This window comes from Triturus cristatus, chromosome 8, assembly GCF_964204655.1.
Source record: "Triturus cristatus chromosome 8, aTriCri1.1, whole genome shotgun sequence".
Taxonomy (NCBI): Eukaryota; Metazoa; Chordata; class Amphibia; order Caudata; family Salamandridae; genus Triturus; species Triturus cristatus.
In genome coordinates this window covers 911,599,240-911,623,689 of record NC_140591.1, presented here as the reverse complement: position 1 = coordinate 911,623,689, position 24,450 = coordinate 911,599,240, and the positions used below count along the sequence as shown (strand labels likewise).

The 24,450-nt window shown below is 43.2% G+C and overlaps 1 protein-coding gene across 1 annotated transcript in view; it reads left to right on the top strand.

The window, feature by feature from the left end:
- The window catches only part of IL1RAPL1 (interleukin 1 receptor accessory protein like 1), a 2,372,066-nt gene that overhangs the window by 1,068,275 nt on the left and 1,279,341 nt on the right, over nucleotides 1–24,450 (top strand). The window contains exon 5 of the mRNA XM_085622432.1: nucleotides 14,629–14,815. Within this exon, the coding sequence (XP_085478558.1) occupies nucleotides 14,629–14,815 (187 nt within the window). The remainder of the gene's footprint in view (nucleotides 1–14,628; nucleotides 14,816–24,450) is intronic.

The window sequence follows — 24,450 nt, the reverse complement described above, 5'->3', positions numbered from 1 at the left end:
CAAGTCTCTTTATGCCTTGATACAACCAATATTTTCAAAAGCATGCTGGCTTCCCGAAAATTCAGCTATCCTGCAATCTTTGCAGGCTGATCTTCTGGAATCTAAATACTTGTTAACACGTGATAACCACACAAACCTGGTGATAAGAATCATGCCAGATGCAGTGGGTTTCACTTACTTGACATTTAATGAAGGTGACACAGTACCTATTGCTTACAAATCACATTTATACACTTCTGTCAAGATGCGATTTTCCACTGTTGAAAACGTCTTGACAGCTGTGCAGATGGCAATCCTGAAGGAACGCGCACTGGCACAGGGGAAACGCATTTTGGTGGTGACACCTTACGCTGCACTTGAAGCAGTGACAAAGGCAAGTGGGCCAAACTCAAAGGCCTTGCATCCTCGTTGGATACAGTTAGCTACTTCTTTGACATCTCCAGATGTCACCTTTATCTTTGACTCCTCGCTTCAGACACAGGAGTTCTTGCAGTATGAATTTGTTCATCCTCCTCCTCTGTCTATGCACCCACTTGAGGAATATGATTGTATCATTTACACCGATGGTTCGGCGCATCCGGCAACAGGTTCTAAGCATGCATATTCGGCGGCCTGTGCAATTGTGGCAGTTGCCATGGTGAACGGTGAGTTCAGATCCAGTGTTGTTCATATATAGGCATTAGGAGACTGTACCACCCAATTGGCCGAGTTGCGCGCTTTGGTACTTGCACTAGAGTTTGCGGATCCTAATGTGACTACTCTAATTGTAAGTGATTCTTATTACTGTGTTCAGTCTTTCAATGACAACTTATTCTTTTGATCTCAGAATGACTATCGTGATTCCAAGGGCAGCGTAATCAAGCATAAGATGCTTTGGGTTTGAGTTGCAGATCTTAAACAACGTTTGCCACTCACACATGTTATACATACTCTTAGCCATCAACATGTGGGAGCACACGCTGTCGGTAATAGCTTGGCTGATGAAGCAGCCAAGTCAGTAGTAGCCACATGTTCAGTTGCAGCCGTTACAAGATCCATGACTCAGATTAATAATGAAATCTTGGCAGCTAATAATACTATAGAGAAGGGTGGAAATTACACATAAGGGTTCCCTTCAAAGTACTCTTATCATTTAAGTCCCGATGAGTGCCTTATGTGAGAATAAATAACGTTGGTGACAGGTTGATTCCCAACGCGGACCGCAGACTTTCTTTGATGACAGCCGCACATGAAGGCATGGCTTCGACACATGCTGGAGTGTCTGCGACGGTTTCTATTTTGCAGCAACATTACTGGTGGCGTGGTTTATATAAACAGACCCGTAATTATGTACTTTCTTGTGACATTTGTCAACAGATTAAACATTCTACAGTCACATGTCCGCCACTGACACAACTCTGCATTTCTAATAGGCCTTTTGGCTCTGTATGTCTTGATCACTGTGGTCCATTTTCTTCAGGTACTGCTTATAAGTACATCTTAGTTGAGGTTAATTCATGCACACATTTCATGTGGGTTCGGCCACAACGTAGTGCTGACACTCGAAATGTCATCAGGGATTTACTTGTCTTTGTGGGAATTTTTGCATGTGGCACCTTCCATTCTGATCAAGGTCCAGCGTTTACCTCTAAGGTGTACAAGGATGCAATGAAGTCATTGGAGGTGCGAGTGAAATTTTCATCTCCATACAGGTCTGAGGGCAATTTAGTTGTGGAGCGAATGAATCATGACTTAAAACAATCCTTGACAGCTAGAGTCTTAGGTACTGGCAGGAACTGGCTAGCCCACTTGCATGGCATGCAATGTGCACTTAATAACCTCCCTAGAAGATCTCTGGGTGGGCAGACCCCATATGAAATTCTCTTTGGCATAAAAATGTTTGTTCCGGACCATGATGGTCTAGACATGGCGGCGGCAGCTGCAATCTTTGACGTAGATAATCATTCTACTTTGTTACAGGACTTACAAGAGACATGTGACAGTCTTGCAAAAGAACATTTACCCTCTGCTACTGATGCTGCACTACAGATTCCGATAGTTGGCTGGCTACCTAAAGTTGGAGATCTGGTCCGAGAGAAGGTGGAGAACAAAAAAGAATTTGGCGCCTCTTATCGTGCACCAGTTCCAGTGCTTCGCGTGAAGGGTACTCGTACAGTCATTTTACCACCACTTCCTGGTCGCAAAGACAACAGATACATCTCAGTGGACAATGTCAAGCTACAACTTCTGGCCGATTCTGAATAGCATAACACCTGCTGCATCAGGTCCAGCAATTTCAAGGAATCCTGTGATTGGTGCGTTTGATACCGCACAAACCGACACTGCCACCAAGATGGACTCTGTTACTAATCCCTTACTCATACCATCGGCTTACCCCTGTAATGAGGAGACTGAATATGCTTATCCCACAAGCGAGTCTTTGCCTGGAGTGCATACAACTACACTTCCTCAGTCACGTTTTTCCTTTGACTCGACTTCCACCTCGTCATTTGGCCCTACGAAATTCAGTATTTATGTCTACTGGTTTAAACAGACTTATTTGGTCCCTCCTTTGACATACATCTGGTTGGTGCTAATCCTAATTTTTTTGTTCATGTCCATTGGTTTTGTGACAGTCTTTTTCTTACTCATCCATGGTCACTACTTGCCAGAACGCTCTGCTGTTCAGTTGGTAACTGAAACTTTGGCTCCGCACTCGTCTTCTCCCATCATGAAACGAGACCAGACTTTTGTTAACATCTCCGCCGTTCCAGTGGCTGACAGCATTGTCTGGGATGCTGTAGATTTCCAGGTTCATTGTCCAACAGAGATTATTAATGTACCAAATGTACTTCATGTTTCAATGGGTGATGTAGTGAAACAGAGCATACATTCAGATGATTGGGATGTGCAAACAGTGCAATCTTTATTTTCAGATTTGAAGTTTTATGCTGCCTTTGATGCTGAGGATTTGTATTTTAATACAGCAAATTATGCCGATTTATATTGTTACCAGCATTTTGGTCACCACTACCTGCATAAAGCTAATACATTTAGAAATGTTTTTAATTACACACAATGGCAACATTGCCCAACCCCATTGGAAGGAAGCTCCGAAATGCTGTTAAAGAAGTTTACATATTTTACAGATTTTAGACAGGTCTAACCCGGAGTCCTTTTGTTTTAAATTAAACATTTCATCTGCTACAAAGGTGATGTTAACCCACACAAAATTATTATATTCCAATTTGTTTATTAATAAATTGTCTGTTGGGGGAAATGAACATTAGAAGGCCAATGTTGATTTAAAATCTGTTTGTGGTTCTAGATCCTGGAAGGTTTGTGGCACTGACGCTTTACCTCGCGCATGCCTCATCCCAACACAAATTCTATTTTTAAATGACCTATTTATCAAACTACCTGTTTTGGTTTAGCCACTACAAAACAGATGAATGTCCCAACCATTCCTAAACTGGCTCTATATCAGAACTGGAGCATGTATACTGATTAGTCCATTGAGGAACTGCAAGCATTATTTCAGAATATAATGTTTAATGTCTCAAGTTTAGACCCGCTTGGATGGTTAGTTTGGCAGACAACTGCTGATGCCTGCCAATTGCGTTTCCATAACACAGTCCCTGGTTACAGCGCGTAGTGTGCTGTAAAATTGTGCTTTTCCAACCCCCCGCATGGGAAACTCGATAACTCGATTTGGCCTTGCATCCTAACTTTGAAAACAGACTTCAATTTGTTGAGCAGAATAAAAGCGTTATTATTCCAGCATGACGTCCCGCTCACTTATGCGCGCGAGACATTCGTCCTGCAGATAGCAAGTACAAATTCTGAAATTCAAGCCCTTTTAAATACAAACCTCCCACAACATTTTGGTGAATTAATTCATTGTATCTTCAATGCGTCTGATGCACATGGCGTGGTTCTTTTTTTAAAGTTGTGGGCTCTGGCCTTGTGACTTCTTTTCAGACTATATTTGGTGTAATACCAGCCTTTATTTATTCTATATTTTCCAGCGTCTTTGGGGGATTACCTCTAGTGATTACCATAGCCGCTGGTGTCCTCCTATTGATTTGCCTTCTATGCAATGGCTGCACCTCTTGTGGTCCTACGCAGCCCAGATCGGCTACAAATGCTCTGTGATCGTATGCTTCAATGCTATGGCACGTTGCCTCTGGCAACACTCAGCGTGGCCTATAGACTGTCTTTCCGCTTTGCATACCACACTTGCGTGCAACCCGTCTTTTCATGCTTGGAATGCTCCTTTGAATGGGCATTAGATCTCTGCCTCTCCAATACGTCATCTCCCGACCCGGATTACGACCGATTAATGAGTCCCTTGGTGGCCCATGACCAAAAATATTCTGAGGTTGGAATTATGGCATGCAAAGCTGTGCTTGGAGTGTTGCCACAATGGGATATCTGTGGGGCGGCCCAGGATTTCCTACAACGATGGTGCTAGAGGCACCCTCCAATGAAGATCATGAATGCTCGTTCTGCTTGCTAAATTGGATGCATCTCTTTTTTCTACCGATGACAATGATTTCCTATTGGAAGCCATAGCAGTTTACTGCTCATGCACTCTGAAGGATTAAAAAGGCTGGTGCTCATCTTTGCCGATTTTTTTATGATATATGGTTTTTTATGGCACCTACTTACAGCCCAAATTGTGTTCTTTTCTCTGTCCAATTTCGATAAACTATAGATGCTCTGGAACTCTGCTCATACTTCTTGAACTCTGTGTTCGTCCTCTGACTACATGCAATGGACTTACCAGGGGAGGGTGTAGTGAGGATATGGGATTCACTGCGTACATTGCTAAGTTAGCATAGGTTATTATATGCTTGGCAGCCATGTTGCCACTTTTGCACATGTTTCTACATGACTTTGTTTTCGCAAATCCTCTGCTTATGCCCGGTCACATGGGAACCGTCTGCCTTTCACGTTTCTTGCTGAACTCTGTTGTTTTCGTCTGCACAGCATGTTCAAGGTAAAAAAACAATGTGCTCTATTAATCTGCTTTGGTCAGTCACACGCATGTTAGACATAATACTACCACAGCTGTACTACTAACAATCGAGTGCTTTTAATATGGCATTGCAGGCATGTTAGGCACTTGGAGAAAACCTTTCCGAAGAGAAGAGCTGTGTTTGTCCGGAGATGTACATTTTTGCATTTAAACCTGGAGGTATGGGGTCCCCCTGACAAAGACGAGAGGTCTTCTATAATTATTATAAACTAGTTTCTTGCACGGGGAGGGTGGCAAGGCACAGTAGGCCTTTTGTCTACTAGCTTTATATAATGATATCCCCGTTCATATTTTATGGAATTGTAACAACGCTCACTATATTGAGTTTATGCATATTGCTGCTAGTATTGGCTCATGTACTGCATTATAGAGCACGTTAGTTAAAATAAACATTTTAAACTATACTGTGTCTCTGATTACTCATGTTGTGGACAAGTATGAGTGAGTTGGCGAAAGAGTGTTCTTGCTCCCGCGATTGCTGAGAGTGTCTGAGTTACATGTTCTAGGATGTCTAATCATTGGTAGCTTCTCTGTAGTATGGAGAATGAATGAGACACTATATCTAGTCAGATAGGGGTTACTGGCACTAAGGTGGCTCGTTGGTACACCACTATACACTGAGGTCCTGGTTTCCCGCGCGTAGTTCTTTATATGTGCAGAATCCCTGCAACAATCTAAGAGCAACTGATGGAGTACCTCCTGTTGGTAGAGTGAGTCTCGTAGTGCGATGAAGGAGCCAGGCATGGCATAAGCAGCCTCTAGTTCATGGATGCAGATTTTAAGGTCAGTCATTTCCTGCCTGCACGTATTGTGCCTGCTGGTAATGTGGCTAATAGTATCTTCCCTGATATTGGCCTTTAATGCCTCCCAGAGAATCTCTGAGACTTGACTGTGCCGTCATTCATGCTTAAGTATCTTTTTATGCCTGTGTATACATAAGTCTGGGTCTCAGCATCTTAAAGTTTCCACACATTTAAGTGCTATCCCAGCTGCTAGCTCCATTGGCCAAGTTGCAGCCGTATTTATGGAGGGGATGGTCAGAGAGGCCGCAAGGATGTATGTGGGCATCTTTAACCCGTGAGAGTCTGAGGCAGGTAGGAGAAAGTAATCAATTCTGGACAAAACTTTGTAAACCCAAGAGTAAAAAATGTAATCCTGATCCAGTTGGTGCAGGGCTCACCACGCATCTACTAAGCTTTGGCCTCAATAGATTGTGCAAGGAGGGACAGCCCCGACCAGCACTCGCAGTCATGGAAGTCTTATCTAACTCTCAGTCCGCAACTCCGTTAAAGTCACCCATTTGGAACTATGTCACTAAGGCCCCCAGAGTTTTTTAGAAAGTCTTGTGTATGTGGGGAGGGCCATAGACACTTACAGTCGCTCTGGGGTGTCCATGAAGAAAGCTTGATATTACTCTCTATTGGCCATGGTTGTCACCTTAGACCATATCAACCACAAGGGGGAAATGTTGGTGTAGCAGGATGGCTGTCCCCTGTTACCCTTGAGTGAATACAAAGTAGTACACCTGCTTGTATCCCATTTGGGTGAGGAATGGGCATCGAGTGCCCACCAAGTGAATTTCTTGTAGAAGGAGTGCTTCTGTGGGTATCTTTTGGTCTGTATCAACACCGCCCCTCTCCTGACAGGATTCCATTAACATTCCATGTTAACAGGTGGACCATGCTGTGTGCATTGATAGTAGCCTGTTCGATCCAAAGCCATGTTGGCGTAATGTTGGTGACCTACTGGGGGAGGGAGTCCAGACCCAGTGTCAGCTATATCTGTGTTTAGTGTTGTCTGGTGTAGAAACATGAAAAACGAACAGTTCCAAACCTTAAGATACTCAACCCAACCCACCCCCGCCCCTTAACTCGAAAACATGGCGTACCTGTCATGTAATAAACTAGGAACTGTTACCACCCGTGCAGCAAAACCCCAACATTGTTCTTTTTTCACCATCCCCTATAGCAATTCCAGAAGCACAATTCGCAAGAAAGCAAAATGGAAAGAAAAAAAGAGAAAAAGAAAAATAGAGAGGCCCACATGGTCATCAGTGAGCCATCTTCTTAGTGGCAAAAGTACTGAGTCCAGTGAGGGTCCATATGTAGAAGGGTGTCAGGGGGCTGGCTCACCATAGGGCTGAGCGGAATTTGCGAAGTCGCGTTACGCAAAGTTCCGCGAAACAGTAAAAAATCTCCAAGAGCTATGCAGAATTCCGCTAGCACGCGGAATTGCTTGTTCCGCCCGTTCGCGAGGCATTTTTCTTTCTCGGGGACGCTGTTTGCGTGCTCGGGGGGAAATATTTCACGAACTTGCCCATGCGGTTGCCAATTGGCATGGCCATCTTGTTTTACTTGTCCCGCTCGCTCGTCATGCGTGGTTCCTGTTCGCGAATGCGGATGTCCGATGGCGCATCCGAATGACGTGTTCGCAATCGCACACTCTCGCAGGATTGCGCGGCCGGCTACCAAAATCTCGTGAGGCACGCAAACGGATAGGAAAACACATGGGCGAACGCAGGGATCCTGGTAAGTCGCTACCGTGCGCATGAACAAGCATTTAGAAAGCGTGACCAAGGAAAGAATTCCACTACGCTGCGGAATTTTCGGCAATTCCGCGTTCTCTGCGGAACTCGGAATTACCAAAAATCCGCAAATTCCGCAAGCAGATTGGAATTTATTGCCCAGGCCTAGTTCACTAGCTGTTGGAGGAGAGGAAGATGACTTCCTATGTGTAAAGTCTGGAACCAAAAACCTCAAGCGATGGGGGAGTCTGCCAAATCAGTGGTCGAGTGGCAATGCCACTGTGTCTGCTGGGACCAGCAAGGCAGCTTCCCCCAATTCTGGTTTAACCCCCTCTCACCCTGATGGGTGGGCTAGGAAGGTTCATCCTACTGGAAGGAAGGTCTCTACTCTAACCCTTCAATTACAACAAAGCCCTTAGTACAATAGACACACTTAATTCTTCATCTAGAGCAGGGGTACTCACAAACTTTCTCTTGGGGGCCAAATTTACAGTGTGGTTTGTGGCCGAGGGCCGCTCCTTGGGGGCGGGGTCATTGGGGGAGGGGGCGGGGCTAGAGCAACAAAAAAAACCTGTGACCATGAAGTGGAACACAGGTCCCTGCAGCGGACTCCTTCGTCCACTGAGCCGCCGGACCAGGCATAAACATATCTCTCTCTCTCCCTCTCTCTATCTCCCTCCCTCCTCCATCTCCCTCCCTCCTCCATCTCCCTCCCTCCTCCGTCTCCCTCCCTCTCTCCTTCTATCCATCTCTCTCCCTCTCCTTCTCTCTCCGTCTCCCCCTCTCAGTCTCCCCCTCTCTCTGTCTCCCTCCCTCTCTGTCTCCCTCCCCCTCTCTCCCTCCCCCTCTCTCCCTCCCCCTCCCTCTCTCCCTCTCCTTCCCTCTCCATCTCTCTCTGTCTCCCTCCGTCCTCCTTCTCCCTCCGTCCTCCGTCTCCCTCCCTCTCCCTCCCTCCTCTGTCTCCCTCCCTCCTCCGTCTCCCTCCCTCCTCCGTCTCCCTCCCTCCCTGTCTCCCTCCCTCTCTGTCTCCCTCTGTCTCCCCCTCTCTGTCTCCCCCTCTGTCTCCCTCCCCCTCTGTCTCCCTCCTCCCTCTGTCTCCCTCGCCCCTCTGTCTCCCTCCCCCCTCTGTCTCCCTCCCCCCTCTGTCTCCCTCCCCCCTCTGTCTCCCTCCCTCCCTGTCTCCCTCCCTCCCTGTCTCCCTCCCTCCCTCCCTCTCTCTCCCCCTCTCTCGCTCCCTCTCTCCCTCTCCCTCCCTCTCCGTCTCCCTCTGTCTCCCCCCTCTCTGTCTCCCCCTCTCTGTCTCCCCCTCTCTGTCTCCCCCTCTCTGTCTCCCCCTCTCTGTCTCCCCCTCTCTGTCTCCCCCTCTCTGTCTCCCCCCTCTGTCTCCCTCCCTCCCTGTCTCCCTCCCTCTCTTTCTCCCTCCCTCTCTCTCTCCCTCTCTCCCCCTCTCTCTCTCTCCCTCTCCGTCTCCCTCCCTCTCCGTCTCCCTCCCTCTCCGTCACCCTCCCTTTCAGTCTCCCTCTCTCTCTGTCTCCCTCCCTCCCTCTCAGTCTCCCTCCCTCTCCGTCTCCCTCCTTCTCCCCGTCTCCCTCCCTCTCCCCGTCTCCCTCCCTCCCCGTCTCCCTCCCTCTCCCCGTCTCCCTCCCTCTCCCAGTCTCCCTCCCTCTCCCCGTCTCCCTCCCTCTCCCCGTCTCCCTCTCTCTCTCCGTCTCCCTCTCTCTCTGTCGCCCTCCCTCTTCGTCTCCCTCTCCGTCTCCCTCTCCGTCTGTCTCTTTGCCTCTCTGTCTGTCTCTGCCTCTATCTGCCTGTCCCTGACTCTGCCTATCTCTCTCTGTCTGTCCCTGTCTCCGTTAGTCTCTATCTCTATCTGTCTCTGTCTGTTTCTGTCTCTCCCTACTGCCCTCTGTCACCCTCTGCCCCTTACCCGACTCTCACACCCTGCTATTCTCTTGTCATTCTTTGTCACCTCTCTCCCCCCCGCCCCCCCCCCTTCGCTTGTGTGGCAGCTGAGGCAGCTTCCCTTCCAGGGCACACACACAGCCCCACCCGAGTACTTCACAGGTCTTTAAGAGACCATTTGCATGATAACGAGGCTTTGTTGTATTTCACCTCTTAGCGCCCCAGCAGCTCCACTCGGACTATCGCTTGAATCCCCGGCCCCCACAGAGCAGAGTCTGTGTTTGCTGACACTGTTAAAAAAAAAAAAAACACCAGTACGATGTCTGCACGGCCTGTGGGTCGCCAAGAAAGGCTTGCCGGGCCCCTGCCCTGATCTAGAGGATCATCCATTCGGGGAGGGTTCTATTCTAGTATCCATCTAAAGACAACTTCTATTTGTATTCTGCATTTATAACAAGCTCAGTGCCCAGGAATCACCACATTAATCAACCATGAGTCTCTGTAAATTTATAATACTAAATATTTGCCATGCCAAAGCTGCTTCGGTGTGTCAAATAAGAGCATTTTGTTCTGGATTATGACTTTCAGCTGAGTCCGGAAGAGCAACATATATGGGCTTTAGTGCACTCCTAACTTATGCTTGACTGTCAGAAAAGTATGTCACGGTTGCTGAACCATAAGCTTGTACTCAGGAAAGACCATTAACCAAGCAGCGTCGCAAGTCAGGGTCTCCTTCAGCTGAAAGATTTGGAGGATCTTGTTGAATATGCAAACAATTATGGGCTGAGGCAGTGCACCGGCCAGAGACCTGTGCACCCTCTCAATTGCAAAGCACAGCAATATTCCCCCTTTTGGTATCCATGAATTCTGCCAGGTAGTTACAAATTGAGCTGGAGATGACCCCTCTGTGCCCTCTGGGATCCACACAATATTTATGTTGCTGTGTTGTGAATGGCCCTCTGTATCTTCTGCCCAAAGTTTGAGCTGGTGTACTGTTTAATGAAGTCCTCGGAGAGTGGTTTGACTTGCATGTAGGGTTTCCTCTGGTGTTGAGATACATCCCTTGGCCTTTGCTACATATGCTGTCATGTGGTGCAGGTCTTGCTGAAATAATGACACATCCACCTTCAACTCTTCCATTTTCCCCTCCAGGGAGGAACACAGGACCTGGATCCCATGCAAACTGGAGGCTGAGTGGTCGTCTGGGGGCAGCGAAGCCATTGAAGGTGGATCTTTCTTATCAGCTTCCATAGGCCTCGAGAACTTGTCAATTTAACTGTATGAGTTCTGGGCCCTGGGCTGTTTATCCTTCTCCATGTTCAGCCATGAGGGTTTCTGGTCACCAGGGGAGGGCCAAGTGGCAGACAATGATGTTTTGAGGTTCTGCGTGTCACACCGGAGCCAAGGGAGGTGAGGGAAGGAGAGGTTGCCCCCACCAAGTGAAATCTCTGGTAATGGCAGCTGGTGCATCAACGAACATTTTCCTTGTTAACAGGCCATTTGTTTGTGGGGGAGTTCCCCCTCTAGATCCTGAATATGGCCTCCTGGTTGGAGCTAGAGGTCTCCGCCCACCACCTCGGAACAGCTTTGTGGTCCCCTGTGGCCTTCTAGTGTGGGTGCCCAGCTGTAAGGGATTCTAGAACTGACCGGGATATACTGCTCTGCTCATCCCACTGGCGTCTCTTCCTGCTGATGGTGGGACTTTGAACTTTCAGAGGCCCTCCTTACTGGGCCATGACAACATTTTGGTGGAAAGGCAACAGAACTCACAGATGAGAGGCTACAATGCTCGGTGTCCTGACCACACCCCCATTCTTCAACCTTAGGAGATAAGTTCAAAAGGGGAAGTAGGATCCAGTGGCAGAACCAGAGTCAACAGGAAGCTAGGACCACTAGATCTAAGAACAGCTTTTCAGTACCAAAATTCAAGACAGAGCTGAAAATAATTCTGGCCACAGAGATTTGTCAGGCAGATAGGAATTCTTCTAGGAAAAGATACTTTTTCTTTTCTTACCTATTATTTATTTAGTTATTTATGTATACATTTGGTTTATAAAGCACTAACATGTTGACAAGGCCTGTTTGAAACTTTTTTTATTCCAGTTATCTCACACTTAGGATTGGGTCAAATGTTGCAATTTAAACTGTGAAACCAGTCACAGAGTTGAAGATGCATGAGCAAACCATACTGAAATTCCTGTACTTTTCTAACCAAAATATAGTTCAAGGTGACCCAGTTCCTGTTTCCTGTTACAGGAATATGCTTTTGAATAAATGCTATCCCAAACTCCCTTCAACAAAAAGGATACACGACAGCAGCCTGACTAGCTTCTCTTTATGTCCCCCTCACTATAAGAATCTCCAAGGATCAGCTCAATTACTTCTCTCAAAGTTGCGAGTCACTTCTGCTTTGAAATATTACACACTCTCTAGAGCAAAAACTAAATAATTACATTGTATGGGTAATTTTACCTTAAAACAATTGAACTTGATGTATGTTATAGTTCATGATAGAAAAATGATGCAAACCTAATTCAAAAGAACACCTCTTCTCATTGGTACTCTAGAGATAGTAGACCATCAAGATTCTCAGTATACACAACCCTTAAAAAAGATATTACAGTACTTCTAGACCCTTAGTACATTCTCAGTTACGTGATCATTACATTAAGTACAAAAAATCTATTCTGTCATCGAAGCATTTTAGAGGTCTTTCAAAATAATACATGCAAGTTTGTATGCCCAGTGTGAAGCAACCTTACTGTTATATGTTTAAGCTGTGATAATGTGCAATACATGGAATTACATCTGATGTATGATATGTCTTCTAAATTAACTGAATCAATTTTAATGGCTTGCAGTACTTTGGTAATTTGACCACTGACAGATTGGTGATGCACAAATATGCAAAACAAGATTGTGAACTTTTGCAATGAGCTCTACAAGTTAAGGACAAATTGAAAATAGGCTGAAACACATTTTGCTTTAGCTTTGAAACTAGGAGCTGACTTTTTCATCCACAGTGAAGATTAGGCTGAAAAATGAAGATTAGGGTTACCAAAGTAGGTCTACAACAAATGTGAATAGTCTTTTGCTAATCACTGTGCCCGAGATTCAGAAAGGGAAACAGTATCATTTAAAACATATACAAATAGGATAGGTAATACAAAACTAATCACACCATTGACATTTTTCATTGTGAGTTAACTATATGTTGTAAATTTGACGTTTTTATCTCTTCCCTAAGAAACATTACAAATGTGGGTTTTTAACTGTGGTAGACTGATAAACGCCTGCCTTTACAGCCTGCTGCTGAACACCGACTTTATTAACATGTGATATTTTTAAGATACAATTAGTATTCCATAAACATTTTCATCCTATTTTTGAACATTGTACAAATATGCATTCCTGCTGCACACAATTAACGTCGACTTACCAACGTGATAGTGTGAGAAAGTGCCTCTGTTTCATGGTCATCCAAATTTCTTGTGGAATGATGCTGATGGTTGTTTGACTCTCTGCACTGGGACACGGCTAACCAGGTAGGCCCCAGTGCATGAGATCTAACCCCTAAAATATGTCTGTACTGGATTACTCTCAATTGACATATATCATTTTATGATTAGGCCATAGTGTATGGTGTCCAAAATATACCCATGGCATGGAAAGTTAAAAATTGCCTAATAAATATAGCACTCCTGTGCCGTCCATCAGTGTGACCAAGTAAACACGAACCTGGGTATGAAGTTGTAGCCTAGCTTCTGCAGTTTAAAACTTGCAGTCCACTGTGTCAAAATAAATCCTTTTTGATAGGAGAAATCCTTCCTTTAAAATATTATTAAGGCACCTTATGTAGGCCATGTTGCCCACAAGGCAGGGTGCATGATATTTAAAAGTAGGACATGTAGAAATAGACAGTTAGCATCTCACTATAGTGACTAGCATCCAAATCTATATTTAGTGTAGCAAGGCTGACTGGCCAATAGAGAAACACTGGGAAACAATATTAAATATTCTGCTATCTCCAGTTGAGGACCGGCGAGAAAAATAACATTTTTTTTAAAATATTTATTTTAAGCGCAACTTAATGGTATGATTCAACTTTTTAATAGCTATTAGAGAAAATTAAGTTAACTAGAAAGTTACCTTTTCCCTGCCTGACGTTCCTGAAGGTAAATTTGTATTACCCCTCCAACTGTAGCCCAGCCAGTGACTAACCCCTGATGAGTTGTGAAAACTGCTCCCAGAGCAGAAAAAAAGGCTTTGGTGTGGAGAAGTATTTTTTTCTCTTGGCAGGAAGACCAGTTGGGGTGGTCCCAGGAACTTAATTTACTCAAAAGAGACCTTCACTGTCACAATCAAAGGTTAGATGACACCTGAAAAGGCCCCAGATTTTGTCCTCCCTGTTAGGCAAGGATCAAACACAGAGGGATAAACCCCCCCCCCCCCATAATTGGTTTAAAGTGGCTATTTAACAATTCTTATCTCTGGTTCCTCTTATTGGAATTTTTGTGTTTTGGTGTCATTTTGTTCATGAAATCCTACTCTATTTTGTTTTTTAACTGCTTTAGTATTTTAGTTTTTAGCATTTTATGTCTTCTCTAAGTTAAACCCCGTCTGCTCTGTGCCTTAGCTACTAGGTGCAGAACTTAGGTTTAAATTACTTAAAACTGTGACTAGATCGAACAATTAAATAACTTTATTACTTGTGGTGGACTGCCGTCCACCCCAACTAATAATTCACATTCTCACAGTCAGCTATGGCAATTTTATAGGAAAAATATATTTTCAATGCAGCTCACATAGTTAGTACCAGGAACGTATGTCTATACTATTTCAGGGGGAAAATACCAGATGTACAAAATAAAACAACATTTTGGGTAAATGAGGCAAAACTAGATTAATTTCCAGCAAGTCTCTCCTTGGTTGTGCCAATCACTTAATTCCATAGTTGATGGTATTGTGAGCTGTATTATAAGCTTCATGACTTAGTGACCCTGATAAATGAACTTTTATTGAATGTAAAACAATTCTGAGGTGGCAACAGAATTTGATTCAATTAGCCCGTTTAAGTGTTTCTTTTTGTTGTACAAATATGCAACCAATCATATTGATAATTGATTTGCATGTTTTGGCTCTATCTATTCATATAGCACACTCTCACTGTTATGTTTTATTGCAGAAATTCAACCTATTGTATGAAAGTATCTGTATCATTAACGGTTGGTGAAAACGACACAGGGTTTTGTTACAATTCCAAAATGAAATACTATGAAAAAGCGGAGCTTAGTAAAAGCAAAGAAATTTCCTGCCCAGAAATAGAAGATTTTGTATTACCCTACACGGATTCAGAAGTCACTTGGTACAAGGTAAGAAATAATAGAACATTTGCCTACAAATATGCCTAGAAAAAATTGAGCAGTTTTGTTGATTCCCGCCAAACTTGTGCAGCCTCACCAGGATTAGTAATTACTTTTCCAGTCACCATGCAAATGTTATCTTTAACATTACTGAGTAGGTGCAGAGACAGTATCAATGATGCAGAGGGGTGCAAAAAAGGAGTAAGAGACATTGAAAAGTATCACCAAATTTGTGAGTTGGAGAACATCAACAAGTTATGGTTAAAAACCTGAATTTGACTGCTTCTATGGTGACAGCAGACTGCCAGAACACTCACTAGTTCTTCTGTCTCGGCCAATATATTGGTGGGTGTTTAGATTGCCTATGCACAGATGATCAAAGCAGGTATTTGTTTTTATTCAAGTTGAACTGCATTACCCGAAGCATCCATGCTAGTTAGTGCTACTGCTACCAATAGAACAGCAAGAAAATATGTAGAAGGTCAGCCACCTCACATTTTCATGTTGCTCTCTTTGCGGTGTTGTGAATATGTGAGTTGAAACACATGTTGCAGAAAATACAAGTACATTTGTATGCACAATTCCATGGAAGGTTGCCCTCCATATTTGTATCCCAACAGATATACACAGAACACTTTTGTTGTAGCAAGAGCATTTCAAACTTGAAGTGTTGTGGACAGAATATTAAAGTGAATGCAGCGTAGTTTGGAGAATGGATAACAGAAAACATAAGAGGATGGTGTAGAAACCTGTGACTGGGAAACTATCAAACAGCACAATGCACCATTGCATATTTATATTAAACATGTATTCATTACATCCATGAAGATGGTGAGTTAAGTATGAGATATTAAAATATTGGGGTGCTCTGCAGATCCAATTTGGGAAATGGGGAGATAAAATGGTTTGCACAAAATTACAAGATTTCATAGTTAAGTACTAATGCCAGGAGCAAAACCCAGATATCCAGGCAGGATCCAATGTTTTTTACTTACCACTTCGTCACATCTACCTCAGGGAGAGCTATAATGTCAATTTATAAATATTAATGTCTACTCACATTTCCGATTGAAATAGCAGGCACGTATTAATAAATAAAAGAGAGTTCCAAAAAATATTTACCAATTTTATATATCTTACAAAGCGGAGAATGACCGACGTTATCATAGCAATGATGTAGAAAAGTGAAAGTTGGGATCCAGAGATACACTGTAGATGAAAAATATTGGATGCACCAAAATGTTGTGTTTGGGTAGGATTTAGGGCCTCATGTAGGTAGCTAAATACCGGTCGGTAACGGCCAAAATTCGGTAAATATCCCGTTACCGACCGGTATTTAGGCATTTGAGATGTAGGAGGCATGATTTAAGGATTCGGTAATTTACCGAATCGGTAAGGGATCGGTAAAATACCGAATCGGTAAAATACAGATTCGGTAAATTACCGAATCCTTAAATCATATGTAGGGAGCACTCAAGTGAGTGAATTTCAGTAGTAAGGATTCGGTATTTAACACCAACTACAGGTTGATGTTAAATAACAAATACCTTTCAAAAAGCTAAATTTGGCTGCTTTAAAAGTGCCATATGGCAGACATACATGCCCTTAGGGCATGTATGTGCGCCACATGTGCACACATGCACGAATCAGGGGTGCAACAGGGTGTCAATGTGACACCCTGCCACCCATGATTATGCTTCCCCTATTACCGATTCAGTATTTACCGAATCGGTAATAGTAAATGGCTTCCCATTCATTCCTATGGGCCTCCAGGCCCATGGGAATGAATGGGAAGGGATGCATTATTACCGATTCGGTAAATACCGATTCATAAATACCGATATTTACCGAATCGGTAATAATTACCGATTGTTTACCTACATACTATTTACCGATTCATAAATACCGAATCGGTAAAATTCGGTATTTATGAATCGGTAAATAGTATGTTACCTACATATGGCCTCTAGTGTTTCGCTTTTCATTTCTTAATGTGAAGTAGCCAGAAAATAATGAATGCTTAGGACCTCATTATGATGGCGGTGGGTCAGACCACCAACCACCATTGCATCGGGCAGAGGGCCATCTGAAAATTAGTCGTGGTCCCACCTGCCCAATTTGGATAAGACCTCCAACCCAGTGGTCAGAAAGTGCCTTTTACTACTGCTACATGCGCTGCAGCTGTGGAAAAGTGTCTCTCAACAAGCCGCAATGGTAAAAAAGCACTTTCTGCACAATCATGCTCTGTGTGCCAGGCACCATGTGGTGCCTGGCACACAGTGAATGGATGTGTGGGGGGCATTACATGTGCCTTCCAGGCCACTTAGCAGTGGCCAAAGGGGATGAAGGGACCTGCTTTGGGCTCCCAAAGTCCACTTCCATCTACCTTTCCATGGCGGTGCCTGCACAGACACTGCCTCCCTTGTAGGAATAGGATTTTGACCGCTGCTCCGATTGGATATTGGATCCTGTCAGAGGCAGTAGTCTCTACCCCTGACTTCTCTGTTTCGGCTGCCGGTGGTGCAAGAGCGACGCAAACCTTAAGTCAGATTTTTGAAGTCACATAAAGCCACTTTGCTTGGCTCTGATTGGCTTCATACATCTGGTGTAAAACATCTTAGGGCAAATTGCTGCATTGTGTTACTTTACCCTGGAGAAGTACTCCGGGACCATTGCATGAGTGTTCTCATGCAACTCCCATGGATTTTGACAAATCTCCAAATTTACAAGAACTTGTAAACCTGGGGATGTGGCAATATCTTACACCATCCCAGGGGATACATAACAAGGAGAAATATCTCTATTTCTCCTTGTTTCTTCCTCTTTCTTTGTGCACACATAGAAAGAGGAATATGCCTTTCAGGATTGTTATTGTGCAAGAAGGTGTCTCTTCCTGTACAACAACAATCCTGCATGCAACTCAGGCAGCTTTGCACCATGGCACATTCCTGCCCTTTCCCTGTCACGTGGTGCAATGCAGCAAGGTGATTTGCTGCACTGCACTGCATCACAAAGCTCATAAATAAGTACCACAGTCTCTTTGACAACTATGGCAAAATGAGGAGAGTGCAAACCTCTACTTTGATAATAATAGACAAAAGGTTATGTTGAGGAACAGAGACTAAGCAAAAATAGACTGATGCCCAACATTATACATTCAAAGTTTGAACAAGTCACATACACACACACACACACATTTCTGGTAGATTAATTGTAAGACTCCTGCATATTTAGAGAATCTTAATCTCTATTCAGTTTTTAAACATTGACATTAGTCTTACCAAAATACAAAAATACACAAAATAATAGTACAATTATTTAACTGCACACAATAATGCTGCTCTGCACACACAAAAAGGCATACATCAATAATTCAGCTTGCTTAAAGATTCCAGTGCCTAAAATTCAGTATATAAGATATTATACGTTACTAATTCAATTATTATCGTATGCAAGTCTTGGTTGTACAACAGAACACCATGGAAAACAAAATCAAACTCCACAAATATCACACGAAAATTGGTTACCATGAAAGAATGACTCTTTACTTAACATACCAAACATAAAAAAATTGAAATATCAGTGCCCAAAATATAAATATTATAACATAAAAAATGAACCACTAAACAAACATGAATAAATACAATAATCAGGAATTTATTGTCAATACACTAAAGAAATTTACTAATAAATAAAATGAGCAACAATCCCTTAAAAATTATACAATAACACTATAAATAAAGATAGAAAAAATACTATACGTACCAATATAAGCACATATATTTCTCGAGTTATGGTTAACTCAGGTAGCTATAATGGCTGAATTTCTCTGGTTTTGTATGAACAAATTCTGACCCTAACTATAACGTCCCTGTAATCTTTGATTTTTTGGTGAATTTCAAAAGTTTTTTAATTCTATTTGCTAACTATAACGTCCTTGTAACATTTGTTTTTTTAGCGAATTTCTAAGGTTTTTAAATGCTAATTCCTAACTACAACATCCCTGTAACCTTTGTTTTTTTGTGAATATATATTTGCCTTTTGATTGGCCAGCAAACATCCAGTCTTCAAGCTGAATAATTTAAATGGACTTGGTAGTGTCCGTATCAGACATTTTTCTTTGCCGCACTAAGGAAGGCACTAAGCTGAAACGTCCGTGTGGCTAATAAAGTTTCATCGAATACCCCATGAGTGCTCTAGGTATTTTTGCAGTGGTTGTGTAACCAGCAGGTCGCACCCCTGCTTTTTGGAGGCACCTGCCGCATGTTCAATGGCTCTGGTGGGGAATATGTAAACACGTTCTTCTCTGGCCTGCTGAACCATTGCTGACAAAGCCCAATGACCAATAAAGGTCATGGATTATTCAAGTCCAGGGATGCCAGTCATGTGTTTGATGCCCACGGAGAAGCTGCATTTCATCCAGCGACAGGTGAGGGGTACATATAGGAACTTACCATCAATGAGTGGCGGTCCATGTGAGAGATTGTTGGGGCGCAGAGGACGGATGGTGGTGACAGGGGCTGGCATCCAGTGGAAACATCAGGAGAAGATTTGTATTGGACATTGAGGTCTTCTGATTGAATAATAATATCGAGGATGCTGGCATATCACTATCATGCCAGAGTGACTGCTGCCTTCTGATTGGCCAGACAACGGGCAATCGTCAAGCTGAATATTTTAAATGGACTTGGTGTTGTCCGTATCGGACATTTGTCTTTACTGAGGAAGGCACTAAGCTAAAACGCAAATGCGAATAATAAAGCTTCATCTAATATCCTGTTAGTGCTCCATGTGCTTTTGCAGTGGTTGTGTAAGCAGCGTGTCCCACCCCCACTTTTTGGAGGCACCCTCAGCGAGTTTGGCAGCCCTGGTGGGGAATATGTAAACATATATATATATATTCACAGAAAAAAGCATAAATTTCAGGGGTGTTATAGTTAGCTGGCCATTTCACTCGTACAAAACCATAGAAATTCCTCCGTTATAGTTAGTTCTGCTAACTAAAACTCGCGCGCCCGCAATGCACTGCTGATGATGTCACATATTGCATCATTCATGAAATGGTCAGTGACATCACTGATGACATCACTGATGACATCATCCAGTGAATGTAGTTTAGTTTGAAATTTAAATATGTATTATATATATATACCAATCTATACTGAAGATTGAGTGTATATATAACTGTCTGGATGGAGGATTTAGTAGCTATCTGACTGTCTGTTTAAGTGAGTAATTAAAAGTGTCTCAATACATGGATTAGTAACTAAACTATGTGAATGTGTGCATCACTGTCTCAGTTGTTGTATAACATGCTGCATCAGTTGGTCACTAACTACACGAGTGTGTTTATTAGTTATTGATTAGTTGGGTGGGTATTTGTATGGGACACTGAGTTTGTGTGTGGTTGGATGTGGTGTGTGTAACTCTATGCATAGATGTGTGAATGGTTGATTGACTAGGTGTATAGGTTTAAGAGTGCATGTGGAAACAGTTGTTTGGGTGACTGAGTGTAATTATTTGTGTGTTGGTGAGCGAATGTATGTTTTAGTTGTACATCTTCAACAAAGTAAAAAAATAAAAGGCATTGTATGTGAGAGTTGGTGTATATAAATAAGTATGTGTAAGAGTCAGGGATTGTGAGAGTAACTATATGAATGAGTGTATAATTGTAATGGTGATTTTTTAACATATGAGTGACTATGTTTTTGAATAAATGAGGTGTTGATGGATAATTGTGTAAGTGAGTAAATGTAAGTGTGATTAATTTTTTTCATGAGTGAGTAGGATGACTGCATAACTTAGATGACTGCTGATGTGTCAATATCTATATATGTGTATAAGTGCATTTGATAGTGTTCTATTAATTAGTGTCTGCATGTATAAATGATTCTGTTGTTGAATGGGCAGTTGTGTGTGTAGACTTAGGAATCAGTGAGTGGGTGTGTAGTAACTGGTATTGGTGTGTCAATGGTTTCAAATATGGTACTCTGTATTTTACAGTGAGTGATGAAAGGGTATACTAGTGTATGATGAGGTGTATCAGATTTTCACATGGATGATGTCGTCAGTGATGTCATCAGTGATGTCATCAGTGATGTCACTGACCATGTCATGAACAATGCAATATGTGACATCATCAGCAGTGCATTGCGGGCGCGCGAGTTATAGTTAGCCGAACTAACTATAACGGAGGAATTTCTATAGTTTTGTACGAGTGAAATGGCCAGCTAACTAGAACACCCCTAAAACCTATGGTTTTTTCTGTGAATTTCTAAGGTTTTTTAAATGCTAATTTCTAACTATAACGTTTCTGAAACCTATGGTTTTTTCAGTGAATTTCAAAGCTTTTTTAAATGCTAATTTCTATCTATAACGTCTCTGAAACCTATGGTTTTTTCAGTGAATTTCAAATGTTTTTTAAAAGCTCATTTTTAAGTGTGATAGTAGTGATACCTATTTTTTTGTACTGATTTTCTACAGTTTTTTAACTGTTCATTTATAAATATTTTATTCATTAAATAACATTATATATTTTTCTGAAAATTGCAAAAAAACATTTTAAAAAATTCAACCTGAACTATTGATGAATTTTTTGTGTTAATTTTTTATTTTAATATATTTATATTATTTTCTTTAAAAAAAATGTTTTTTCTAAAATATTTTCGGAGTCACGCACTCAAAGCGTACACATCACGGTGGGTGCGCGGATTCTAGCCGCTATTTTAGAAAAGCCGTGAAGGATCCAAGTACGGTGTGCGACGGCTGCGTGTTTTTCAGTTACATCATATACATTTAATATTACGTGATGTGCGTGATTGGTATGCGACCAGTCCGCGACTCCTGCGCATACGCGACACATGCGCATTACGGTACGAGATGCTTGCGCGGTGGCAGGTCCCGTGTGATGTCATATACGTGGTTGGGTGCGCAACTCCCGCAAAAAAAAATAATGTTCCAAAATGATATGTATCTGTCTTTAATATACATATTAGGGCAAGAGATTATCTAAGATAGTCATAAAAATAACATATTTGTACTTATAATAAACGTATATTATTTTTAAATATATTTTCGCGAAGTCGGGTGCGTGCATCATGAATGCAGAGAACCAGGTCAGCAGAGGTGCTGTAGAGCCAGAGAAACCAGGTCAGCAGAGCCGTTGTAGAGCCAGAGAACCAGGTCAGCAGAGCTGCTCTAGAGCCTAAGAAGCAGGTCAGCAGAGCTGCTCTAGAACCAGAGACCCAGGTCAGCAGAGCTGCTCTAGAGGCAGAGAACCAGGTCAGCAGAGCTGCTGTAGAGCCAGAGAAACCAGGTCAGCAGAGCTGCTGTAGAGCCAGAGAAACCAGGTCAATAGAGCTGCTTTAGAGCGAGAGAGCCAGGTCAGCATAGCTGCTTTAGAGGGAGAGAACCAGGTCAGCAGGTCTACTTTAGAGCCAAGGGACCATGTCAGCAGAGCTGCTTTAGAGCCAGAGAACCAGGTCAGCAAAGCTGTTGTAGAGCCAGAGAACCAGGTCAGCAGAGCTGCTCTAGAGCCTAAGAACTAGGTCTGCAGAGCTGCTCGAGAGCCAGTTAACAATGTCAGCAGAGCTGCTGAAGAGCCAGATAAACCAGGTCAGTAGAGCTGCTTTAGAGGGAGAGAACCAGGTCAGCAGAGCTGCTTTAGAGCCAGAGAACTAGGCCAGCAGAGCTGCTTTAGACCCAGAGAACCAGGTCAGCAGAGCTGCTTTAGTGCCAGAGAACCATGTCAGCAGAGCTGCTTCAGAGCCATAGAACCAGGTCAGCAGAGCTGCTTTAGAGCCTAAGAACCAGGTCAGCAGAGCTGCTCTAGAGCCAGAGAACCAGGTCAGCAGAGCCGCTGTAGAGCCAGAGAAACCAGGTCAGTAGTGCTGCTTTAGAGGGAGAGAACCAGGGCAGCAGAGCTGCTCCAGAGGGAGAGAACCAGGTCAGCAGAGCTGCTCTAGAGCCAGAGAACCATGTCAGCAGAACTGCTTTAGAGCCATAGAACCGGGTCAGCAGAGCTGTTGTAGAGCCAGAGAACCAGATCAGCAGAGCTGCTCTGTAGCCTAAGAACTAGGTCAGCAGAGCTGCTCTAGAGCCAGAGAACCAGGTCAGCAGACCTGCTGTAGAGCCAGAGAAACCAGGTCAGCAGAGCTGCTTTAGAGGGAGAGAACAAGGTCAGCAGAGCTGCTTTAGAGCCAGAGAACTAGGTCAGCAGAGCTGCTCTAGCTGACACTGACTGACTGACACTGACTGGCTGACACTGACAGATTGACACTGACTGACACTGATTGACTGACACTGACTAACACTGATTGACTGACACTGACTGACTGACAATGACTTACACTGATTGACTGACACTGACTGACACTGACACTGATTGACTGAAACTGACTGACTGACACTGACAGATTGACACTGACTGACACTGATTGACTGACACTGATTGACTGACACTGACTGACTGACAATGACTGACACTGACTGACTGACACTGACCGACACTGATTGACTGACACTGAGTGACACCGACACTGATTGACTGACACTAACTGACTGACTGACACTGACTGACTGACACTGACTGACACTGACTGACTGACTGACACTGACTGACTACTACTCTACTACTCATTCTCTACTACTCTCTCTCTACTACTCACTCTCTACTACTCACTCTCTACTACTCTCTACTACTCACTCTCTACTATACTACTCTCTACTACTCACTCTACTACTCTCTACTACTCAATCTCTACTACTCTCTACTACTCTCTACTACTCACTCGCTACTAATCTCTACTACTCACTCTACTACTCACTCTCTACTACTCTCTACTACTCACTACTACTCTACTATTACTCTCTACTACTCACTCTCTTCCACTCACTCTCTACTACTCTACTAACTATCTACTACTCTCTACTACTCTCTCTACTACTCACTTTCTACTACTCACTCTACTACTCTCTACTACTCACTCTCTACTACTCATTCTCTACTACTCACTCTCTACTATTCACTCTCTACTACTACTCACTCTCTACAACTCACTCTCTACTACTCACTTTCTACTACTCACTCTACTACTCTCTACTAACTCTCTACTACTCACTCTCTACTATTCACTCTCTACTACTCACTCTCTACTACTCTACTTCTCTCTACTACTCTCTCTACTACTCACTCTCTACTACTCTTTACTACTCACTCTACTACTCTCTATTACTCTTTACCACTCACTCTCTACTACTCTACTACTCACTCTCTACTACTGTCTCTACTACTCACTCTACTACTCTCTACTACTCACTCTCTACTACTCTCTCTCCACTACTCACTCTCTACTACTCTCTACTACTCACTCTCTACTGCTCACTCTCTACTACTCTCTACTACTACTACTCACTCCCTACTACTCTACTACTCTCTACTACTCTCTCTACTACTCACTCTCTACTACTCTTTACTACTCGCTCTACTACTCTCTATTACTCTTTACCACTCACTCTCTACTACTCTACTAGTCACTCTCTACTACTCACTCTACTACTCCCTACTACTCACTCTCTATTACTCTCTCTCTACTACTCACCCTCTACTACTAACTCTCTACTACTCACTCTCTACTATTACTTGC